The sequence below is a fragment of the Diplotaxodon limnothrissa genome, linkage group LG3 (genome assembly GCF_057381915.1).
Source record: "Diplotaxodon limnothrissa isolate DT_005_m linkage group LG3, D_limnothrissa_male_GT1.1, whole genome shotgun sequence".
NCBI lineage: Eukaryota > Metazoa > Chordata > Actinopteri > Cichliformes > Cichlidae > Diplotaxodon > Diplotaxodon limnothrissa.
In genome coordinates this window covers 26,880,821-26,895,173 of record NC_140598.1, presented here as the reverse complement: position 1 = coordinate 26,895,173, position 14,353 = coordinate 26,880,821, and the positions used below count along the sequence as shown (strand labels likewise).

General features: G+C 40.7%; 1 protein-coding gene across 1 annotated transcript; it reads left to right on the top strand.

The window, feature by feature from the left end:
• The first annotated feature begins 6,801 nt into the window (after window positions 1–6,801).
• Window positions 6,802–12,939, top strand: LOC146635142 (V-set domain containing T-cell activation inhibitor 1-like). Its single transcript, XM_085346250.1, has 3 exons — window positions 6,802–7,056; window positions 11,762–12,118; window positions 12,357–12,939. The coding sequence occupies exons 1-3, from the start codon at window positions 6,987–6,989 to the stop codon at window positions 12,515–12,517; spliced, it is 588 nt and encodes a 195-aa protein (XP_085202376.1). The 5' UTR covers window positions 6,802–6,986; the 3' UTR covers window positions 12,518–12,939.
• Window positions 12,940–14,353: the final 1,414 nt, after the last annotated feature.

Genomic DNA, 14,353 nt, shown 5'->3' with positions numbered 1-14,353 from the left:
TCGGAAAGAAAATCAGTGGTATCGCACATGACTACTGGCAGCAACGGTGCTAGAGCCAGAGTAGGGGAGAGGTGAGCTGGAACAAACCATTTTGAGGGGGGGGGGGAATCTATACTTTTGTTTATTTATTTATACGTCTCAACCTATGTACTGTATGCCTTTTATATTTTTAGTAGTGTGTCACACAAACAGCAAATATTGTCAAAGAAGCAAGAAATCTTTGGGGGTGCTTTGATTCATTTTTGGGGTCAGCACCCCCAAAAATGTGCTAAAATCGCCCCTGAATGAATTCAATGTTTTTCATCATCTTAAGAACCAAAAGCTGTCAGACTTTATCTGACACAATATAAAGAAGAAAAAATAGGAGGTGTACTCAGTTACTCTCATGTACTCTGATTACAGTCACGTGAGTTAAAGGAAGCACTCCAGCAGCTGCAGGTGGTGGACAAAGTTGTCTGTGGTTTTATGGAGGCTACAGCTAAATGCTGCCTCTGTGGTGGATCATAAATTTGATTAGTTTTGAAGTTGTACATCTCTGTTACTTACATTTCATGTCATGCCTTTATTAATGTTTTATTTGTTGCTTTGACTGTTTTGAAAAGAATATGCAGTGGGAATATAGAGGGAGATAAGTAGTGAAAGTTTTGCCTGGGCTGATTGTGCGTCGATTGTTAATGCCTCAGGGCTCCAGTAGGTGGGTTCGCGCGCCTCCTCCTTCACTCAATACAGACGAGTGAGAGTGAGAGCTGCGTGTCTGTGCCGTTCTTTCACCTCTCCTCACTATTTCCCCTGTTTAAGGGCACAACACCTCCTCCATAGTACAATATACAGTGATGTCATGTTGAAGTTCTTTGGCTGATGATGGTCTTTAGTATGTAGCTGATGATTGATGATGAGAGAGGTTATGTTTGTGTTGTTCTGTGGAGATCATTCAAGAACTGAACCTGTTAAACACTCAGACCTGGTTCAGATTTCACCGCTTTAGTTATGACGCACTTATTCATGGTCGTCCTACAGCGCAGCGTAACAGACGTCACTCTAATGCGACTTCCTTAAGAGATATTGAAAGTGTGGCTGTTGCGGCTCCTCCAACCTATGGCAGGCTAAACATGAGGACACAGATGACGCGCAACAATAAACACATAAAATACACTTCTGTACCATTTGCTCCTTTTATTCCACATGCAACTGTCCAATATACAAATCAGTGCCTGGGATTAACTATTAAACAAATGCACAGATTGCACAAACAAATAACAGCAACTCACTACTATGCCAAATTACAAGTTGGCCTATGGCATCAATTTGCGCACTAATATACAAAAACTTGATTTACAAAAAATCTAGTTAATGTCAAAACACATCAAAATCTTTCAAGCTGCGTTCAACAGAAAGTTTTGCCTCATGCTCACCCTACCTTTCTGCTCATCCACATTAGGTGCTGTGAACAGGTGAGTGCAACCACATTTATCATCTACCACACCCATGAGACACGCCCCACACCCCACACCAATACAGTGAGTCCATTTAAACCAACCCACTTAGTCAAAAAAAGGAACAACTCATATGGCTTCTACAGTGGCGTTTGAACGAGTGGCTGAAAAACAAATGTTTCAGCTTTATTTAAGCTTCAAAGTTAACCTCATGTAGTCAGTTTTAAAACTCTAGTGTTGTTATTAACTGAAAATACCAACAGACTCAGACTTTTAGAACAAACTAAGAGTCAGATCAGCAGAAACAAAAACATGGAAATGTTTCCTGTAACTGCGTCGCTCTGCTCGTGTTTGTCTCTGCAGGTGAGGTTTATAAACCAAGCGGTGTTCCCCTCTGAGATAAAGAGGAATAAACATCAGTCTGGTTTACATGTTACTTCCCAAACATTGAGTTTCATATTGAATCAGACAATCATATTGTCTGATTGTGTGATGGCATCACGAGGTCTGGTGGTGTCTGTGGATTTACCCGCTTGGTCAGCGGTGTTGTTTCCAGCACAGAGACAAAGAAGTGTAATGTGTGCGTCAGTGTGATGTGTTGTAGTTTCAGGCATCAGTATACAGCCAGGGACGGATCTACAGAGGCGGCATGTGCCACAGTAAAATGATATGTTGCCACCCCGAGTGCCACCGTAGTTTTGTACAGTGGGGCAAAAAAGTATTTAGTCAGCCACCGATTGTGCAAGTTCCCCCACCTAAAATGATGACAGAGGTCAGTAATTTGCACCAGAGGTACACTTCAACTGTGAGAGACAGAATGTGAAAAAAAAATCCATGAATTCACATGGTAGGATTTGTAAAGAATTTATTCGTAAATTAGGGTGGAAAATAAGTATTTGGTCACCTCAAACAAGGGAAATCTCTGGCTCTCACAGACCTGTAACGTCTTCTGTAAGAAGCTTTTCTGTCCCCCACTCGTTACCTGTATGAATGGCACCTGTTTGAACTCATCATCTGTATAAAAGACACCTGTCCACAGCCTCAAACAGTCAGACTCCAAACTCCGCCATGGCCAAGACCAAAGAGCTTTCGAAGGACACCAGGAAAAGTATTGTAGACCTGCACCAGACTGGGAAGAGTGAATCTACAATAGGCAAGCAGCTTGGTGTGAAAAAATCAACTGTGGGAGCAATCATCAGAAAATGGAAGACATACAAGACCACTGATAATCTCCCTCGATCTGGGGCTCCACGCAAGATCTCATCCCGTGGGGTCAAAATGATCATGAGAACGGTGAGCAAAGATCCCAGAACCACACGGGGGGACCTGGTGAATGACCTGCAGAGAGCTGGGACCAAAGTAACAAAGGTCACCATCAGTAACACACTACAACGGCAGGGAATCAAATCCCGCAGTGCCAGACGTGTTCCGCTGCTGAAGCCAGTGCATGTCCAGGCCCGTCTGAAGTTTGCCAGAGAGCACATGGATGATACAGCAGAGGATTGGGAGAATGTCATGTGGTCAGATGAAACCAAAGTAGAACTTTTTGGTATAAACTCAACTCGTCGTGTTTGGAGGAAGAAGAATACTGAGTTGCATCCCAAGAACACCATACCTACTGTGAAGCATGGGGGTGGAAACATCATGCTATGGGGCTGTTTTTCTGCCAAGGGGACAGGACGACTGATCCGTGTTAAGGACAGAATGAATGGGGCCATGTATCGTGAGATTTTGAGCCAAAACCTCCTTCCATCAGTGAGAACTTTGAAGATGAAACGAGGCTGGGTCTTCCAACATGACAATGATCCAAAACACACCGCCCGGGCAACAAAGGAGTGGCTCCGTAAGAAGCATTTGAAAGTCCTGGAGTGGCCTAGCCAGTCTCCAGACCTCAACCCCATAGAAAATCTGTGGCGGGAGTTGAAAGTCCGTGTTGCTCGGCGACAGCCCCAAAACATCACTGCTCTCGAGAAGATCTGCATGGAGGAATGGGCCAAAATACCAGCTACTGTGTGTGCAAACCTGGTAAAGACCTATAGTAAACGTTTGACCTCTGTTATTGCCAACAAAGGTTATGTTACAAAGTATTGACTTGTATTTTTGTTATTGACCAAATACTTATTTTCCACCCTGATTTACCAATAAATTCTTTACAAATCCTACCATGTGGATTCATGGATTTTTTTTTCACATTCTGTCTCTCACAGTTGAAGTGTACCTCTGGTGCAAATTACTGACCTCTGTCATCATTTTAGGTGGGGGTACTTGCACAATCGGTGGCTGACTAAATACTTTTTTGCCCCACTGTATGTGACAATGTTGTCAATTAAGGGGGAGCAAGAGACCACTCCATGCCACCTCTGTAGATCAGCCCCTGAGTTTTAAATAGTTGTATAAAAAATCAGAATATTTGGCTACATTTTAAGGCATATTTCACATTGTAAAAGCTGCATGTGTAAAGAAATGGTTTAGATTTTGCCACCCTAAGAACATTTCATTACATCCAGCCCTGTATACAGTGTAATGTATACAGGGCTGTATACATTACATTACATTAATTATATGTAATAATAATTTAAAATTTTAATTAAACTGAAATTTAAAATTTAATTGAAATGTGGATAATCCAGAATAATCCAAAAGCACAATCAAGACGTATAGAAGATCCTGAACTGAGGAAGGGTGAACAGAATCCAAAATACTGAAAAGCCTGCGAGCCTGAGAATCTCAGGGGGGAATCCAGGAGGCCTGTGATGGAGACCAAGCTACTGAGGTGGCTAGCTAAGAAGCCAACAGCATAGAGACTATGAGGGCTGGCCATCTGGTTAGCAGCAGAAATAGCTTGTCTACAGACTGGCACTGGTGGTCATGATAGGGTAGTTCAGGAGGCTTAGTCATTAAGACAAGATGGGGCCTGATTATTTAAGACCTTGTATATGAGGAGCAGGGTTTTCAATTCGATTCTGGATTTAACAGGAAGCCAATGAAGGGAAGCCAAAACAGGAGAAATATGCTCTCTCTTTCTAGTCCCTGTCAGGACTCTTGCTGCAGCATTTTGGATTAGCTGAAGGCTTTTCAGCGAGTTTTTTGGACATCCTGATAATAATGAATTACAGTAGTCCAGCCTGGAAGTAATAAATGCATGAACTAGTTTTTCAGCGTCACTCTGAGACAGGATATTTCTAACTTTAGAGATGTTGCGCAAATGGAAGAAAGCAGTCTTACATATTTGTTTAATATGTGCATCGATGTCCTGGTCAAAAATGACTCCAAGGTTCATCACAGCGTTACTGGAGGCCAAGGTAATGCCATCCAGAGTAAGAATCTGGTTAGATACCATATTTCTAAGATTTTCAGGGCCGAGTACAATAACAAGTTTTATCTGAATTAAGAAGCAGAAAGTTAGCGGCCATCCAGGTCTTTATGTCTACTGTAGTGTTTTGCTGTTTAAAAAAACCCCAGCTACATTGTAGCTACAGCCACCCTGGGGCGCACTGACAGAGGCGAGACTGCCAGACACTGGCGCCACCGGGCCCTCTGACCACCACCAGTAGGCAACGGGTGAAGTGATGCTCTCTGCAACATTTGCGGCCGTATGACGCCCCTGCACCTCCTGAAGCTCCATTGTTCTACTGAAGGAAAAAGCAACCCAGACTATTATCGTCCACCTTCCACTGTGGCATGTAGAAAACATCTCAGGTGGGATCTGCATGTCATGCCAGTAATGTTGAAAACCATAAGGACATTTCTCATCGGAGAATAAAACTCTCGTCCACTTTTCAGTGTTCCATGTTTGGTACTCTCTTGCAAAGCCCAAATGGTCAGCTGTGTGGCATTCAATGAGACGAGGCCTCTGAAGACGTTTTTGTTTTTGAAGCCCTTCAGTCTCAGATGCTGTCTGATGGTTATGGGACTGCAGTCGGCACCAGTAACGGACTTCATTTGGGTCGAGGATCGTCTAGTGTGTTGACAGACAGCCAACTGTTCCTCCGGCTCAGTGCTGGTGAAGTTTTTTTTTTTTTTTGCTCTACCACTTAACTTTTTTGTTCCATAACCCATTTAAGAAATTCCAAATGGCTGATGCAGGTACCTGTATCCTTGCTTTAATTGCATCTTTGTTGGAAGCCCAATAAATAACACCTCTGAGCTTGAGAGAAAAGCCTCCTTAACAAATTCTCCGTCTGTAAATGGCTTTCCATGTTTAGCAATACAGTGTGCAATACGAAAACTTACTTGAGTTCCAAGATGTTTTGCAGCAGTAAAAACTTGGAGAGTACTAGCTTGCTTCTCATATCTTGACACAGTACATGTAATTGATTCAACTTTCTCTGCCTCATCCGTGAAGGTTTTTGATGTTTCATCTCAAAATGTCGTTTCACACTGGAGGTCTGGCAAGCAACACTCTCAAGGCAAAGGGCACATACAGGATGATCTTTCTGTTGGACAAAACCCCAGTCTTCCGTCCAAATTGGCATAGAAAAAATTATCTATTTTTGCTCGCTTCAACGCCATATTTCACAGGACTGGCTAGCTAGCTACATCCCTCTCGTGTGTGTAATTTTTAGCCAATTACAAGTAAAACAAGGAGGTGAGGCTGATTGCTTAGAGACTGCCATTAAGAAGAGCAGTCATTAGCTGTATTGTCATTAGCTCTGTGGGAGCTAATTTGCGATGTGCATTGGTGGCCCAGCCTTAGATACTGAATTTTAAATACACCTTCTCAGATTATTTCACTGCATGTTGTGCCGTCAATTAAGCCTTCGCGTGCCAGCTGTGGCACACGTGCCCCTGCTTTAGAAAACAAAGTCTTCATTTTTGTAATGAAATTCACATTTGTGTACATTTCTTAATAGTGTTACAGAACAAATGCCCCAAAGCTAAACCTATCAAGCACAGAATTTAGTTCTGATGGAATCAAACGTTTTGTAGAAATTTGAAAAGACTATAAAAATTTTTAAAACTATCATTTCAAATGAGAAGTAAATAATCAATAGGATCTAATACTAATCTTATATGATCAGTTCCTTTGTCTGTGCCTCATCAGATACGAAAGCTAAAGCTACCTGGATTGTATGAGCAAATATCTGGGTGGAAACTTTCTAGTCCTTTCTAAGACGTTAGATGGTCAGAGTGTTTGAGGGATTCATTTTTATATATTTTTATATATTTACATTTTTATACAGTGGAACAATCTTAAAGTCCTTTGGTCTTTAGCATGGAGCCGATTTTTTATGGATCAGAGAGGTTAGGGAGATCATTCAAGAAACACTCAGAGCTGTTTTAGTTTTCACCTCTTTTCTTATAACTCACTTTCTGATTCTATAGCTCAGCGAGCCTGACGTCACTTAAATGCGACTATCTTAAGAGAACTGAACGCAAGTTTGAAGTTGAAACGATCGGCTGAAGCTCAAATAATCTTTGTCTTGCTTAAACTTTAAATTGAATCTCCTGTAGTTACTTTTTAAAACGCATAGTCTGTTATCCGCTGAAAATATCATCAGACTAGCATATTTAGAACAAACTTGTCCGATCATCAGAAAGAAGAACACGGAAATGTCTGCTGTAACTGCGTCACTCTGCTCCACTTTGCTGTTTTTTGGCATCATCGTGTTTGTCTCGGCAGGTGAGGTTAATAAACCAAATGTTCTCCCCTCTGAAATATAGAAGGAAAAATTGTATCACTGCGGTTTACGTGGTGCCAGTACTTCCCAAATAATTAGTTTCATTTCGATTCCATTTGTTTGTGTCCGTGAATGCATCACGAGGCTGGGTGGGGTCTACTTGTTTTATCGTAGAGTTAGCATGTTTGCTATCTGTACCACTGTGGGGACTGTCCTTCTGACTAAAGTGAGATCTGTGGTTGAAATGATGGCAGTGCACAGATTCTGTGCTTTAATCGGTCTGTGGCGTCTGTTGCTCGTGTTGTTTGTGGTCTGTCAGCCAGCCGGGGAGCAGAGCGAAGGCTAACATACCAAAAGCTCCCGAGTGTTAAAAACAAAGACAAGTATCGCTACAGTCACTGTCTGTGCTTTTCGTGCTTTCGTTTTTTGATCTTTGAAGTTTTTTAGGTTCTCTTGTTCTTTGTAAACTCTGCTATCACTTCCTGCTCTTTTTTTCACCTGCCAACCAATGAACATTCAGAAATGGCCTACGTCATCTGGCTTCCAATGCCGTACAGTCAGGATCTTGTAGAAGTGCACCTGAGTACATCTGGGGCGGGTGACCCTCCTCAACCAAAAAGTGGATGGACAGGTTTGTGGGACAATAAAACCGGCTTAGTGTGTGAAGACTTGTTGGAACACTGCAGGATAGAACCGACCTAAATCAGCTATTAAAATGACTGCAGGAGTTTGGCTCACATATGATGAAGCAATTACCATCTCCATCATACTTGTTAGATGAGAGAAGGCAAGGAGTTGCAGAAAAAGGTGCTGGGTAGGAGTGCTGTAGATGTGATGGTGCAGGAGAATGAACAGGTGGATATGACAGTGAAGTAGACAGCCAACATCTGAGGAGCTCACTCTACTGCTGCTCTGGTGGGGCAGGGTTAAGATGCCCATGGCTCTGACTGCGGTGTAGCAGGAGACACCAGGTGAAGGTGCCATTATGCTCACCCTTAAACTTGTGTTTGTGGGGGGGAAATGCAAACAAAAAAACAAAAAACATTTGACAAAGTCTTGGATTTTTGACTTCTCCTTACCGCCGATTATGAAGCAATATTGTTTGAGTGGCAACACTTATCCACATACGTTCTATAGATTGGCATTTTGAGGCATCACAGCAGTAGCTGGAGGCTGCGGTGAAGCAGAAGGAAGAGGCTGCACTAGTAAAAGAGGAGTAAAGATCACAGGAATTGTAGATACAGACGGCTATAAATTCACAGCTTCAGATGCAGTTAATATAGTTGATACAGAAGAGTCCGCCTGTTCTTGTTGTGCTGCATGCAAAGCCTGATGATAAGATGTAGGTGAATCCCTTGTGGCCATCCTTGGACTGGGCTTTCATCTTCTGGTTTCTTGTCTATCAACATGCATCCCGCCACTCCCATCTATCATCTGGACTACAGGATATCTTGTGGTTTTCCCCAGGCTATTGTTGTCACTATGTAAATTAGTGTCAGTAGAGATATTGGCCTCAAAGTGCTGATTAGAAGACGATGAGAAGGCAGGGTAGGGGAGTTTGAAGTCCTCCAGGTGCCTGGAGATGTGTTACATGATAAATCTCTCTATGTGTAGCCCTAGTTTGTATACCTCTGATTTTAAGGACCACTTCTGAAAGCTGCATGGAAACATTGGTGTTTACAGGTTTTCTGTAAGGAAGACTGCAGCTACCTAAGAATTTGGGTAATTGTACCAGAGACACGTTAAACACTGCTTTAATCCAGTCTTAATCCAAACTCATTGCACCGATGACTGAACACATTGTGTTATAGTGTGTGAGTGTGGGTTCCTGGAAAAAATAAATATTTAATTCTACAATTCGTAACGTTACAAATAATTATGCAAATAACAATACTATGTATGACCTTCTACGTGGGTTCTGCTTGTTGGTATTCTACACAAGCGATATTTCATAATCTGTCCACAAGAGGGCGCTACAGACCATAAATTTGTCCCCATTTTGTGTGGTTTGCAAGTTTTCTAATAGTAGCGCACAAGTATGGCAGACTACCAATAGCTACACAGTAGAACAGTCATTTATGTTATTGATTTTTCAACTTGATGCTATTAAAGTAAGTCTCAAACTAGAGCAGGGCGATATGGCCAAAAATATTTATCACGATATATATTTGAAAATTTGCGATAACGATATAACTGACGATATAATTGATGCGAGACAAAATACTCCACAACATTACTAGCGCAAAAAGACAACCTTCCATTAATTTTCACTTAAACAAGAAGCTGGTTTTTATGTACATTAAAGCTTTATAAAAATGTAACAGTGCAAATGCAAATTCCTTGCTGAAAGTTTAACCAAAAGGCATTTCCAGTAGAAATGGGCTGACATATCCTGAGCATAACCATGTATAATATCTACTGAAGTTAAAAAGAGGTGCTTTGCAACATTAAACTGCAGTGTGCAGTACGGATTTTTCGGACCATAAGGTGCACGGGATTATAAGGCACATTAAGCGAAACAAAGCAGTCAGATAAATCAAACTTTATTAAACTCATTCTTCTTGCTTCCTCCACTTCTGTACCATTGATTCATTAATGTTGAATTCTCTGGCAGCTGCTCTATTCCCATGTTGTTGCGGTATATTAATGACTAACCTTGTATTGTGGATGGATTATCTCAGTTGTTCTCCTGACTGAAGTTTGGTCCGTTTACAGCATCCTGCCATGCGATTGCATTTGTCTCTAACTATCAGGAACTTTAACGTTAACTTTTATAAGTGGAAAAGTGTTAGTGTTCGTCCTCCAGCTTCACTGTTTATGTTATGCTAACATAGCTGTGTTGCTAGCGATCACGCAGCACATCATTGTATACCAGCTAGCCCAACTTCAGTAACCCTACAAACGTCACTGCTGTTTAGTTTCCTGTCTTCATTTATGTTGGAAGTGATAGCAGAGGTGTACGTTTGATTTTTTTCAGAAATCTCTCAGTCAGAACATGCAATATCATGCTTAGGTAACTAGCGAAACTAGCGAGCTAACTTCCGCTAGTTTCCTGCTAACTTCTAACTCCGTTAAATGTAATAACTTTTGTTTTCATGGATGCCTGGAAGTTAAACTTCATAGTTACACCTGGTAAAGCAGCAATGCTGATCGTTTTATTAAAGATGAAAGAATTTAGACAGTTTTTAACTCTCAGTGATGCTGCAGTGTTCGTTTGACCTGAAGAGGGGGGTTTAGGACCCAGATTACTCCCAGATTTAAGAGCATCTTACTCCGACAAATACGACAATAACGACGGCCGCTTGCATGTTCTGCAAAAAAAAATGTGGTTTGTCGTGTATCTGACGGACAAACACCAAACCAGTTCCACATCACTGAAGTTGCACCATTTTTACAAACCAATTCTGGTTCATCTGTTTCACTCAACAATCGGCCATGTGCGTATGAAAACAAAGGCACTGCGCATGCGCGTTTTACTCCCATTCTATCGCGATATTTCATTTTCCTATCGTTGCCTAACATTATACCGGTATTACCGTGAACGGTATAATATGGCCCAGCCCTATCTCAAACACAATCTTACTGGCAGAATATCAGGAGTTCTATAAATATATCTAATTAATATATCTATTAAAGAGACATTTAATCTTAACATTTGCAACCAGTTATAACCAGCATCATGATATTTAACCTGACAAACGTATAACATTTACAGATTTATTAACATGCAACTCAATTATAAAAACCTTTATTACAACTGTGACACTGCGACCGCTCCATTAAGATACCAGCTCTGCTGCAGAGTGCTGCTGATCACCGGCATAAAGTTCCTTTGGGCGTGCTTGATTATTGTGTTTAGACATCCCAAGGCTAAGTCAGAGCAGGGAGATTTACACAGTGTGTGTCAGTGTGATGTGTTGTATTTTCAGGAGTCAGTATGCAGCTACAAAGCTTTTTGTTCAGTGTATACAAACAGCTGTAGCTCCATAAAGGCAGCATGCAGAGACTCACAGTGTCTTATAATGAGAGGCTGCTTTCTCTCACACATTATGGTCACTTATTATCAGCATATTTCACACTATAAATGTTCATATAACACAGCTACTGCCCCTGATAATGAGCTCTTTATTTATTGTAGATGATGTTAAAATCAGCACTGCTTTAACCACCAAAGATGAGAAGTAACTCTAAACCTGTCAAAATATAAGATTTCTGGATTTTTTCGACAGTTTTATCAAACTCTCAGTAGTAAGGAGACAATAAAGTTCTGAGACATTTAATTTTAAGTTTTCAACTGGAACAATCTTTGGTGTCAGCAGAAGTGGATTAATGTCAGATGTGTTGTGCAGTGGTACTTTATGCATTAGCTGCATTTCCCCCCTTTGTCTTCATCCTCTCAGACATAACACATCACTTGGCACAGCACCAAGAAATGGTACTGATTGTCAAACCTGTTTGTGTTTGTCTGAGCCTCACTCTGATTGGCTGCTGCAGAAGTGAACAGTTGCACTTTAACCTTCAACCTCTTTGCTCTGTTTTTTTTTTCTTCACCTCTGTCAGTGCGCCCCAGGGCAGCTGTGGCTACAATGTAGCTTGCCATCACCAGTGTGTGAATGTGTGGATGACTGAATCTGTAACGCACTTTGGGGTCCTTAGGGACGAATTAAAGCACTATACAAATACAGGCCATTTACCATTTTCTTTCAGACCAGAAAACCATCAGAGCTGAGTCTGGGCAGGACGTCAATCTGACATGTCGAGCTCCAAACAACAGTATCATCATCGTTTTAGAGTGGAGCAGAGAAGACCTGGGAGATGAATATGTGCTTTTTTATCGGAATGAGCAGTTGGATCCAGGCAACCAGCATCCATCATTTAAGAACCGGGTGGATCTGCAAAGCAAACAGATGAAGGATGGAGACGTGTCTCTGATTCTCAAGAATGTGACGATTAATGATGCTGGAACATACGAGTGTCGTGTTGAGACAGTGACAAAACGCAAGAAGAGAGCCAGTTTAGATACTAATCCCATCAGTATCATCAGTCTAAGTGTTGTTCCTCCAGGTGAGTGAGTAGAGTTGAGTGTGTGTGTGATCAGAGGTGAAGCTGCTTCCTGGTTGTTGATGTTTGTTTCTAAAGATGTTGTTGATGAGACTTTGTAGAAAGCAGCTGGTCTGAGTGATGTGATCAGAGTGCAGTAGATAATGTCTGACAGCAGTTTGAAGAGGAAATGGATTCTGTTCTGTTCTTCACTCATCACCTACCTGACAGCTGACACCTCACACCTGTTTCTCACCTGCAGGTCAGCCAGGAGGAGACAACAAAGATGAAGGTGGAGGGAAGGAGGCTGGATCTGTTGGACTGATCGTTGGTCTGCTAGTTGTTGTTGTTGTTGTTGCTGTTGCTGCTGTTGGATTTTTAATCTACAGAAAACATAAACAGCAGAGTCAGGGTCCATACTAGCCTCCTGAGTAACTGCAGCATATTTGAAATGTATTTAGTGTTTTTGATGATGATGATGTTTGGTAAGAGAAGCCTGCATCACTACACTACATCAGTAAAATGCAGAATGGAGTTCAACTGCCCAATATGCAAATTTAAAAAAGAAATACAAGCAGGTTGAGAACCAGGAGCTGCTGATCTGTCAACCTGAGACTGGCAGAGATTTATTAAAACAGACATATTTTTTTAATATCACTGAGACTGAACTTCTAGATTTTTTTTTAAATTCAGTAGGTTAATAGCATAATATGCTGTGTATTATTTGTTTAAAATGTTAAAGCCTACACTGTTTTAGTAAGTGTAAGAATATATTAGGCTTACGGTATTTTGTAAATTTGTAAATAATAATAATACTTAGCAGTAATAGTAGTAGAAAAGTACCCCGCAGCATCTCCACCACTGGTTTTATATTTTTGCTAAGAAATTTGGAGTTCTGATCTACAGAAAACATAACAAAAACAACAGAGTCAGGTTTCATTCATATTAAATGGACCATATATATATATTTAAATATGAATTTTTTTTTTTTTTTTTTTCAAATAACAGTGAAGCAAATAATTAGGAGAAAGTAAAACCGCCCAAAGACAAAAGAGATTGAGCTGCTGATCTTTCAGCCTGAGACTGGCAACAATTAAAAAAATAACTCAGATATTCTTTACAATCTGTGGGTTTAGACTCTACATGATGACATCCTGCAAGAATAAACATTCATTTTATTCTCTAGGTTAATAAGATAAGATGCTGCCTATTAGATCAAGTTTAAGATTTTACGCCTACAACATATTTACATGTAATTTATTTTGACCTTTGAGCAGGATTTTGTAAAACTATAAATAATAATAGTAATTTTTAGTTTTTAGCAGTACTAAGATTACGCTGTGCAACATCTTAAACCAAGTTTTATTTCTTTATATTTTGCTATGAAAAGTGGAAGTAGGTGCAGCTATATAATGAAACAAGCATACATGTAGAGTTTGTACAGTTCTAATAAGCTGAAAGTCTGTATTTCGTATGAATGCCTTTATTCTTCAGCACAGCCTGAACTCGCTCAGGCAGCTTTCCTGTATTTCAGTAGTCTTCAGGAATAGTTCTCCAGGATATTCAAAGCTTTTCTTTGGATGTTTCTGCCTTTTGTTCTCTGTCAAAATGATCCCACACTGCTTAAATAATGTTGAGCCCTGGGAGGCCGATCCATGACTGATTCAGTTACTGCATTTGCAGTGTGTTTGAGATCATTGTTATGCTGAATAATGAATTTGTTTCCAGTCAGATTCATTCTAGATGCTGCATCGAGGATCAAATTATAATTGTATGTTTATTTAATCATTATTCCATCAGTTCTAACAGCACCGCTACTACTACACTACTGGCTGAAATGCAGCTCCAAACCTTGACAGACTCTCCATCCTGTTTTACAATTGAAGAGATGAATATTTAAACCAAAACTTTCAAATGTGGATTGTGATGAGACTTCAGCGCCCAGTAAATGAATCAGCTGAAGGTCCAGATGCATCTCAGGTCTTTGCTGGAATTGTTTCTGGTTCTTAAGTGGCTTTCAGAAACAGGCTGCCTCTTCTTTTGTCCTCCTGTTGTCCAGTTTCCTCGATAATTTTAAGGACACACTTCACATCATGCTGAGATCCGCCTAGTTTATAGCTAACAGCTTTTTGGGAATCCGTTTGCTGGTGCAAATATATTACTTTATGCCTATAAAACTGTTATTTTTGGTAACAAACTGTGTGCTTTTGTGACTGGCTACTAATAACAAAGTGCCTAAGTTGTCTGCTATGTTCAGAC

Excerpts from the sequence above, each read along its gene's own strand:
- LOC146635142 (XM_085346250.1), top strand. The coding sequence starts at position 6,987 with ATGTCTGCTGTAACTGCGTCACTCTGCTCCACTTTGCTGTTTTTTGGC. Across the intron at positions 7,057-11,761 it reads CATCGTGTTTGTCTCGGCAG|ACCAGAAAACCATCAGAGCT; the intron begins GTGAGGTTAATA and ends ATTTTCTTTCAG. Across the intron at positions 12,119-12,356 it reads TCTAAGTGTTGTTCCTCCAG|GTCAGCCAGGAGGAGACAAC; the intron begins GTGAGTGAGTAG and ends TCTCACCTGCAG.